Source organism: Salvelinus namaycush, chromosome 1 (genome assembly GCF_016432855.1).
Source record: "Salvelinus namaycush isolate Seneca chromosome 1, SaNama_1.0, whole genome shotgun sequence".
NCBI lineage: Eukaryota > Metazoa > Chordata > Actinopteri > Salmoniformes > Salmonidae > Salvelinus > Salvelinus namaycush.
This window is the reverse complement of record NC_052307.1, coordinates 11,344,996-11,355,742: the sequence shown is the minus strand read 5'-3', so window position 1 is coordinate 11,355,742 and position 10,747 is coordinate 11,344,996. Positions and strand designations below refer to the sequence as shown.

The 10,747-nt window shown below is 41.3% G+C and overlaps 1 protein-coding gene across 1 annotated transcript; it reads left to right on the top strand.

The window, feature by feature from the left end:
* Positions 1 to 373: 373 nt before the first annotated feature.
* Positions 374 to 10,301, top strand: LOC120047692 (protein kish-A). Its single transcript, XM_038993279.1, has 4 exons — positions 374 to 452; positions 3,813 to 3,922; positions 9,288 to 9,322; positions 9,455 to 10,301. Exons 1-4 carry the CDS (start codon positions 450 to 452, stop codon positions 9,523 to 9,525), a joined length of 219 nt encoding a protein of 72 aa, XP_038849207.1. The 5' UTR covers positions 374 to 449; the 3' UTR covers positions 9,526 to 10,301.
* Positions 10,302 to 10,747: the final 446 nt, after the last annotated feature.

Sequence of the window (10,747 nt, the reverse complement as noted above, 5' to 3'; positions counted from 1 at the left end):
TTTCCGATATACATCGCATGTAGCCTACATGACGCAAGAGAAACAAATCTTACATGAAACTTGCCTCTTATGAATGAGTTCACCTCAGAGTAATACCTTGACTTCCGCGTTTCAGAAGTAGGTTAGGTATTCTCACTGTCTCTAACGTGTAAATTGTACACCACTGAAATAAATGATGCACTGACTGCATGTGTTTTCGACACTAAAGAAACCAACTGAAATAGCTAGCTAGTGCCCACATACTTTAAATACTGCACTTCAGAGAATCAACGCATGTTTTGAAAGCAAAGATATTTGAAGTTTGATAACTAAGCCCACAAAAATGGCCAGTAAATTGTAAGCCAATCGGGGAAGGGCTTGGGTGAGTGCGTAATGACGCACTAGTAACTAGGTAATTTCTAAGGACGAAGCGGAAGTGTGATGTGGCTTTGAGAAATTTAGCTACAAAAATGGTAAGAGTGAGAGTTGTTCAACTTTTCAATATCAATTCGTGACAATGGTTGATATAGGTTTTCGTATATAGTATCCAATTACCTCTATATGACATGAGTAGCTGGCAAATGTTTCTGTAGACAGTATGTGTAGCTAGCTAGCTTGCTTGTTAGCAAACAGTACTGTAACGTTAGCTAGCTTTGCCAACAAGGGCAATACATCACGACAAAACATCTCGATCTGTGTTGTCTCGGTTTCTCCTATCATACTGACCTAGCTCTTTCATTTAATAACCTATTTGTTAGATGTCGATTGCATATCCACATGGTAGATGCCAATCAGTGTAACAGTTCGCAAACTCGACGAAATTGTGCCACGTCTGGTGCTTTAAAGACAACCGGGTTTGGGAACGCAAAAATAGGTCAAATTATGACGTCAGTGATCTTCGGGTTGGAAAGTGGGGACTCTAGAAAGAGGCCCGAGTTTCCGAGTTGGATGACCGTTCAAAACTCGTTTTTTCCCGAGTTACCAGTTGTTTTCTAACGAGGCATTTTCCGTTCCTGGGCCACAAATGTAGCATGCCTTTGTGTTTTATGCCGCATTCACGTACTAGTCAGAGCTTGAACATTTCAGACTTTCTAACTGGTTTTATTTATACACGAGCAGCGTTCAACGAATCAACAAGTCGAAAACTTCCGATTTCCCAGTTCAGACTAGCATGTGAAGGCGGCATTATGCGCCGTTTACATCGTGACCTATTTCATTACGCCTTACATCATCTTCACTGAGTCTTTGCCTGTGTTTTGCGTTACGCCTTACATCATCTTCACTGAGTCTTTGCCTGGTGGCGTAGCCTTTGTAACGCAATATGAAGGAGAGCCTGTCTCATCAGATAGCGAAATATGGGGTGGGTATAATTTGTGGCACGTTCCAACAAGAATATGTGTCAAAAACTTCGTAAAGTACAAGGTTGCCAACAAACAACGCATACAAAGTAACATGATCAATCCACCTAGCTAACTAGTTGCCGAATAGGCATCAACTTATTATTCTTAGTTTGTCGATAGGCTACCAGAGTGAGTACAGGCATTTTTCGGGAATAAACATTGTGAGTAAACGTAATTAAATAGCCCACTCCCTACCCCGGTATCTTATTCTGCCGCTATACAACTTTGTGTGCGTTGTTTGTTGGCAACCTTGTTATTTACAACGTTTTTGCAACGGATTCCTGTTGGAATGTTCCACAAATCATACCCACCGCAAAATATGACTTTTTCGTTCAAGACAGGATACATATTGTTTCAGGTGATAATATAAAATGTTTTGTAAAGTTACTTTTTTATCAACTTGTTTCTTTAACTGAATTTATAAAACTGAATTTATAAACTGGGTGGTTTGATCCCTGGATGCTGATTGGCTGAACATATGACAAAACAATACTTTTACTGTTCTAATTACATTGGTAACTAGTTTATAATCACAATAAGGCGCCTCTGGGATTTGTGGTATATGGCCAATATAAAATGGCTGTATCTAGGCCGTATACCACAGCCCTAAGCCGTGGTATATTGACCACCTTCCACACCCCCTTGGGCCTTAATGTTTAAATATAGCAAGTCAAGCTAGCTTGCACTGCAGCTTGCACTGCTTGCACTGCAGAGCAGCTAGCTGGCTAAAAGGTAGGCTAGGTTGAAGATTCCATTGTAGCTAGCGACATTTACATTTTAGTCATTTAGCAGACGCTCTTATCCAGAGCGACTTACAGTAGAGTGCATACATTTTATTAAAAAAAAATTACATACTGAGACAAGGATATCCCTACCGGCCAAACCCTCCCTAACCCGGACGACGCTATGCCAATTGTGCGTCGCCCCACGGACCTCCCGGTTGCGGCCGGCTGCGACAGAGCCTGGGCGCGAACCCAGAGACTCTGGTGGCGCAGCTAGCACTGCGATGCAGTGCCCTAGACCACTGCGCCACCCAGAAGCGACCCACCCCCCACCTAATATTAGCATCAAAAACGTCATTACCATCACATTAAACTTAAACGGGAAGCAACAGTCATATAATATAATTGTCTTAACAGCCAATGTGTATTATTTAACATTACTATTAAAATGGTACCTATTTATAGGAATGGTTAATTGTTTACAAGTTGCTAGCTATCCCATAAAGCCATCACTGAAAACCACATATTTTCATCTTCTGTGGTTTGGTAACTTCCTGTTCTTCAACAGAGTCTGGCTGGACTGAAGATGATGCAAAGTTTGGAAAGTTTCAAAGTATGCAGCCTCAGTCTCGCAATGGAGCCTTCCATTTTCACTCAGTTGTGGATGTCTCCATTGAAATGCATGACATCCGGCGCAACATAACTGAGTGCTTATGGGTAATGGGAACGAGGCGTGACATGCTGACTACACCGGCCATGCGCGCCATCATGCGCATGTGTATTTTGTCTATCCCCACCAGACACAATCGTGACGCGCAGGTTAAAATACCAAATTCAACTGTCAATCAATTATATTAATTTCTGGGCAGGTCGAAACACACATTCAACATTAATTGACATTTAGCTAGCTAGCTGTTGCTAGCCTTTTTGTCCAGGGAGATTAACATTTAGTTATTTTACCTGATATGCATATGGACCTCCTTTTAGTTGGTTATTTGTAGAATTTTGACCTGGAGTCATACAAATTGTGAGTTTCTCTAGTCCAATGCTTAATCCACAGATGTATTATATTATTTTTATTGTTTCATTCACTTCCCTTTGACCTACACTGTTGGAGTTCGGAGCATAAGAATTTCATTGTACCCTACAATAACATCTGCAAACCTGTGCATGTGACTCATAAATTCTGCAAATCTAAAAAAGAAAAGCTTTTTAGTTATCTTTTAATCTCTTCTCATTTGTCTTTCAAGCACCCACATGGGTTTATCTTCCTGAAATCCAGTAAGGAGGGGACTTGTGGAGCGCCTCAAGTAGAACCAAGTTGTATTCTAGCGATGGCTACACAAATGCGGTGTGGGGGAAATTATTGAATAACATGTATGTGTTAAAAATAAATATGCAGCACACGCCACATGTACGATGAAGTTTGCACGTTATGTTGTCTACAGGAGTATGCCCAACTGCTGAACGTTTTTGAGAAGGTCCTCAGCAAAAGCAGACACTAGCTAATGTTAGAGGCTTGGGCTAGGTTTAGAGCCTTTATACCAGATCAAACTTTATTTCAATATCACCTTCAAATATTGTATGGCCATTTGTTGGGATGCTAAGAATTTGTTTTATATGTTAATTTTTTTAAATTTAAATACCCATTTTCTTTGTGAAAATTTTAGTCTGATGCATTTCTTTCATTTGTCACTCTCTCCTCTTGCAGTCTGCCATTTTCAACTTCCAGAGTCTTCTGACTGTGATTCTTCTGCTCATCTGTACATGTGCCTACATCAGAGCTCTAGCCCCCAGCCTGCTAGACAAGAACAAGTCAGGGTAGGTACCATTTGAGTTCAGTTAAAACATTTAAGGGCAACTCGGGGTGTTAGCCCATGTTACAGACCTCAATGAACAAGGTCTATGAGTATATCACAAGCAAACCGTGCAACTTAATTCCCGACCTGTGATTGTACTGTTTGCGACAAGTTTTCCACGTCAGAAGGTCCTTAATTGGTAGAAAGTTAAAAAGGCATTATTTACAGTGCCCAATAAATAATTAAATCCAATTGTTAGATGCTACCAGGGCCTAAAAGTTTCTTTTTGGACCACCAGCCACTGTGGCAGGTAGATTTTTACAAATCTTGAAGCCACTCAGATTTTTTCCCCAGGCAAAATATATTTTTGCCATGCATACATAAAAGAACAAACTAAAAGCAGATGACAATGCTTTGTAATGTTTCTAAAACAAGACATTTCTTAGTAAAGACACAAGCCTACCAGACGAGCTAAATTACTTCTATGCTCGCTTCGAGGCAAGCAACACTGAAGCATACATGAGAGCATCAGCCGTTCCGGATGACTTTGTAATCACTCTCTCTGTAGCCGATGTAAGACCTTTAAACAGGTCAACATTCACACGCATTACCAGGACATGTACTCTGAGCATGCGCTGACTAGGGCGTCTCTTTGCTGTCAGTGGAAGCAGAAGACTCAAACTAGCATTGAAAAACAACCAAGCTTCTGAGCAAAACAATGTAAAGAGCAAAGAAACATGAGGACAAAGTCTAACTTTGTAGACTTGCGCATAAATTAGACCAATTTTTATGCCTGTGCGCAGCGCCTCCAACATTAATCTATCAGCACTTCGCTGTATTTTTCTGTTAGCGTCTAACAACTGGATTTAATAATTTGTTGTGCACTGCTCAGTGATGCCAATTTAATAACAACAGCCTACCGACTATCGATATACATTCTAATGTGGGACGCTTCTCCAATGTTATGCCCTAAGACGGAATGTTACTGTTGTAATAACTGCACTGGGCTACCAGATATAATGCAGTTATAAGGACAAAGCAGTGTACCATAACGTTCAGCTAGAAGAACAAGACTTCTTCTATTAACCTGCCTCTAGATAGCCTTGTTTGTTAGCTATTGACAGTGACACATTAATACTTGTGTTAAACTATTTCGTTTTATTTCTCAACAAATAAACAGCTTGTCAGAGAATGTTAGACCAGCCTATTCTCATCTCCATTGGGTCATTATTTTTCTTGGGAGAACACAGTCCATGATTCACTATAATGAGGCTGAGGTAACCTAGTTTCACACAGCTAGAGCTAGGAGGGACGCAGTAAGTATTTTGTCCAATAATGATTTGTTGACTTGAGTGTTTTTGGTTGTGATGTGCCACAGCAAATGTTTCATCATGGGTCCAATGCGTGTTGCGATTGATTGAATCTCTGAGGCTACAATCACTGCTACATCGACCAATATCCTTATCTCTATAAAAAGGATGTGTTGTTGGTGTTAACCTAAAAAAACACTTGTTTCCTGTACTACACTCTATCAGTGGCAAAATAAAACAATCACTGGAAAACATTCTGTTTGCCCCAAAAACATTTCCTTCAGATACATGAGCTAATTTATTTCACAGTCCAAGAGTTTAGAATGGAAAGCCTGCTCTGGTCATTGAGGGATTGGGTTGGAGAGGTGCTGTTGGCCAACTAGCACACACACAGGAGCATAATCTGACCACACACACACCTAAATATTCAATCTGTGGATGAAAATGCAGTCTTAGAAATGCCAGTTAAGGAATTCAAATCACATCAAATTTTATTAGTCACATGCGCCGAATACAACAGGTGTAGTAGATCTTACAGTGAAATGCTTATTTACAAGCCCCTAACCGACAGTGCAGTTTAAAAAAAAAAATGGATAAGAATAAGAGAGAAAAGTAACAAGTAAAGAGGAGCAGTAGAGAATAACAATATATACAGGGGGGTGCCGGTACAGAGTCAATGTGCGGGGGCACCGGTTAGTTGAGGTAGTATGTTCATGTAGGTAGAGTCAATTAAAGTGACTATGCATAGATGACAACCGAGTGTAGCAGCGGGGGGGCAAATGTGAGTAGTCTGGGTAGCCATTTGACTAGATGTTCAGCAGTCTTATGGCTTGGGGGGGGTAGAAGCTGTTTAGAAGCCTCTTGGACCTAAACTTGGTGCTCCGGTGCCGCTTGCCATGTGGTAGCAGAGAGAACAGTCTCTGACTAGGGTGGCTGGAGTCTTTGACAATTTTCATGGCCTTCCTCTGACACCGCCTGTTATAGAGGTCCTGGATGGCAGGATCCCTGGCCCCAGTGATGTACTGGGACGTTCGCACTACCCTCTGTAGTGCATTGCGGTCGGAGGCCAAGTAGTTGCCATACCAGGCAGTGATGCAACCAGTCAGGATGCTCTCGATGGTGCAGCTGTAGAACCTTTTGAGGATCTGAGGACCTATGCCAAATCTTTTCTCCTGAGGGGGAATCGGTTTTACAGGGCCTTCAGAAAGTATTCACACTCCTTAACTTTTTCCACATTTTGTTGTACAGCCTGAATTTAAAATTAATTAAATTGAGATGTTTTGTCAATGGCCTACACACAATACCCCATAACGTCAAAGTGGAATTATGTTTTTTAATTAACGGAAAAGCTGAAATGTCTTTGAGTCATTAAGTATTCAACCCCTTTGTTATGACAAGCCTAAAATAAATTAATGAGTAAAAATGTGATTTGCTTAACAAGTCACATAAGTTGCATGGATTCACTCTGTGTGCAATAATAGTGTTTAACATTATTTTTGAATGACTACCTCACCTCTGTACCCCAGACATACACTTATCTGTAAAGTCCCTCAATCAAGCAGTGAATTTCAAACACAGATTCAACCACAAAGACCAGGGAGCTTTTCCAATGCCTCGCAAAGAAGGGCACCTATTGGTAGATGGTAAAAAAAACATTGAATATCCCTTTGAACATGGTGAAGTTATTAATTACACTTTGCATGGTGTATCAATACACCCAGTCACTACAAAGATACAGGCGTCCTTCCTAACTCAGTTGCCGGATTTCACCATGAGGCCAATATTGACTTTAAAACAGAGTTTAATGACTGTGATAGGAGAGAACTGAGGATGGATCAACTGCATTGTAGTTACTTAAGGATCAACAACATTGTAATCAAATCAAATTTATTTATATAGCCCTTCTTACATCAGCTGATATATCAAAGTGCTGTACAGAAACCCAGCCTAAAACCCCAAACAGCAAGCAATGCAGGTGTAGCAGCACGGTGGCTAGGAAAAACTCCCTAGAAACCTAGAGAGGAACCAGGCTATGAGGGGTGGCCAGTCCTCTTCTAGCTGTGCCGGGTGGAGATTATAACAGAACATGGCCAAGATGTTCAAATGTTCATAAATGACCAGCATGGTCAAATAATAATAATCACAGTAGTTGTCGAGGGTGCAACAAGTCAGCACCTCAGGAGTAAATGTGATCATTGAGAGTATCTCTACCGCTCCTGCTGTCTCTAGAGAGTTGAAAACAGCAGGTCTGGGACAGGTAGCACGTCCGGTGAACAGGTCAGGGTTCCATAGCCGCAGGCAGAACAGTTGAAACTGGAGCAGCAGCACGGCCAGGTGGACTGGGGACAGCAAGGAGTCATCATGCCAGGTAGTCCTGAGGCATGGTCCTAGGGCTCAGGTCCTCCGAGAGAGAGAATTAGAGAGAGCATACTTAAATTCACACAGGACACCGGATAAGACAGGAGAAATACTCCAGATACAACAGACTGACCCTAGCCCCCCGACACAAACTACTGCAGCATAAATACTGGAGGCTGAGACAGGAGGGGTCAGGAGACACTGTGGCCCCATCCAATGATACCCCCGGACAGGGCCAAACAGGCAGGATATAACCCCACCCACTTTGCCAAAGCACAGCCCCAACACCACTAGAGGGATATCTCCAACCACCAACTTACCATCCTGAAACGAGGCCGAGTATAGCCCACAAAGATCTCCGCCACGGCACAACCCAAGGGGGGGGCGCCAACCCAGACAGGAAGACCACGTCAGCGACTCAACCCACTCAAGTGACTCACCCCTCCTAGGGACGGCATGGAATAGCACCAGTAAGCCAGTGACTCAGCCCCTGTAATAGGGTAATCACAATACTAACCAATTTGATAAAGTGAAAAGAAGGAAACCTGTGCAGAACAAATATTTCAAAATATGCACCCTGTTCGCAAACAAGGCACTAAAGTAATACTGCAAAAAATGTGGTAAAGCAATTCACTTTTTGTCCTGAATAAAAAGTGTAATGTTTGGTGCAAATCCAGTACAACACATTACTGAGTACCACTCTCCATATTTTCAAGCATAGTGGTGGCTTCATCATGTTATGGGTATGCTTGTATTTAAAGACTGGGGAGTTTTTCAGGAGAAAAAATGTATTCACCTTTCAGCAGGACAATAACCTAAAACACAAGACCAAATCTACGCTGGAGTTGCTTACCAAGAAGACAGTGAATGTTCCTTAGTGTTGACTTAAATCTACTTAAATGTTTTTGGCAAGAAAATGGTTGTCTAGCAATGATCAGCAACCAATTTGACAGAGCTTGAATAATTTTGAAAAGATTGTGAAATGTTGCACAATCCAGGTGTGGAAAGTTCTGAGAGACTTACCAAAAAGACTCACAGCTGTAATTGTTGCCAACGGTGCTTCTACAAAGTTTTGACTCCGAGGTGTGAATACATATGTAAATTATATAGCTGTATTTCACATTCAATAAATGTGCAAAAACTTCTACAAACATGTTTTCACTTTGTCATTAAAGGGTATTGTGTGTAGATGATAAAAAAAAAAGATTTTGATTTCAGGCTGTAACACAACCAAATGTGGAAAACTTTCTGAAGGCACTGTAGGTGTCTAGTCCTGCTGTGAGTAGAATTAATATCATGGAGCTTCTTCAGAAAGGATGCGCCATTGCCTCCTCTTCTACCGCCGCGATAAGAGCCCGTACATGAGCACGGATGTAAACTGGCTGGCCTGTCTGTGTCTCCTCTGTGGAGATAATGCTCCTGTCCAGTGTCTCTCCTGTATTATCACACACAGTGGAGCTGTGAAAGAGGCCTGCCTGGTTGCCACCTCATGGCTCAGTATCTCATCCTCAACCCCTGGCTATAGGCCCCCTACAGCAGCAGGGATGTGATAGGACTTGGCCGCTATCTTCAGACTCAAGTATTTCTGTCCTTCCTTTTGATGTGGGTTAGGGGAAAGGCACGAGGAGGGATTGTGTAAGGTTTGGCCACCATGTTTAATTATGAAGTTATACATTTTTTATTGAGCTGTTGAATTAAATATATGTTGTTCCCTTTCAGAATTTTGGGAATATTCTGGAAGTGTGCCAGAATAGGTAAGCTATGTACAGACCTTTTTTCTTAATCGTTTAGCTGATTGCTAATATGTCGATTTGTTATATAAGAGTAATTGTGACCGAACACAGTCTTATAACTCTTCCTTTTTCTCTCTTGCTCTCTTTTTTTAGGTGAACGTAAGAGTCCCTGGGTGGCTTTTTGCTGTGTCTTGATGGCTTTCAGTATCCTATTTGTACAGTAGCACACCAGACGAGGAGGGGAGAAGAGGAACGAGAAAGGAGAAGAAGCATCAAATGGACTGTACGATCCACAACGCACAGCAGAACCTGGATAGAGAGAAAGGGGAAACCCATCCCTACTATAGTAATGGATAGAGCGAGGGGCCTGTGTATGAGGCTGGGGGTTGTCAGTGATTGTCCCCTCGCCCATAAGGAGTGTGTGAAATTCACCAGGGACTCTTGTCAGTGTGTGTAATGTTTACTCCAGTCATGGGTGGGCAATGTCTCCTCCACTATTCAGTCAAATGCTTTAATGACTCAGTTTCACCCTCTCTTTGTTCATGGGATCAAAACATTGTTTCCTCTCTTGTGCTAGAGGTTGGTCATAGAATTTCAAACATATCGTGAAAGACAGTGGTTTGTATTTTGCCTTGATTGGGCACTAAACTAACTTTACTGTGTTTTTGTAATTGAGAAGTGTCATTTTTTGAGGACATGTATGCTTTCTCCATGAAAATGATATTACGATCGGGAAACACCTGTTTCATGGGGAATTTTATATTTGTTAATTGAACTGCAACGTGGAGAGTTTATAATGCATTTACAACACAAGCTCATAGTCTTATCATATCTCCTTTATATTATTGAGAGGTTATTGTTGGAAGTCAATGTGATCAAAATAACATGACACCCAGCAGTCATAAGGCTGATTGTCTTAACTACATGTTAGTTTCACAGAGCGGTGTATTTTTTTGTGTTGTAATGGGTCTATTTATTAAATAACCTTTTTTGAAACTGAGGCGCCCAGTTTGTTACATACGTCAAGTACTTTAAGATCCATGCATCTATGCTTATTTCATATTTGGTATCTGTCAATCCTAGTTAACCCTTGGAATGCACTATGGTACAGTTGAAGTCTGAAGTTTACATACACCTTAGCAAAATACATTTAAACTCAGTTTTTCACAATTCCTGACATTTAATCGTAGTAAAAATTCCCTGTCTTAGGTCAGTTAGGATCACCACTTTATTTTAAGAATGTGAAATGTCAGAATAATAGCAGACAATTATTTATTCCAGCTTTCATTTCTTTCATCACATTGCCAATGGGTCAGAAGTTTACATACACTCGATTAGTATTTGGTAGCATTGCCTTTAAATTGTTTAACTTGGGTCAAACGTTTCAGGTAGTCTTCCACAAGCTTCCCACAATAAGTTGGGTGAATTTTGGCCCATTCCTCCTGA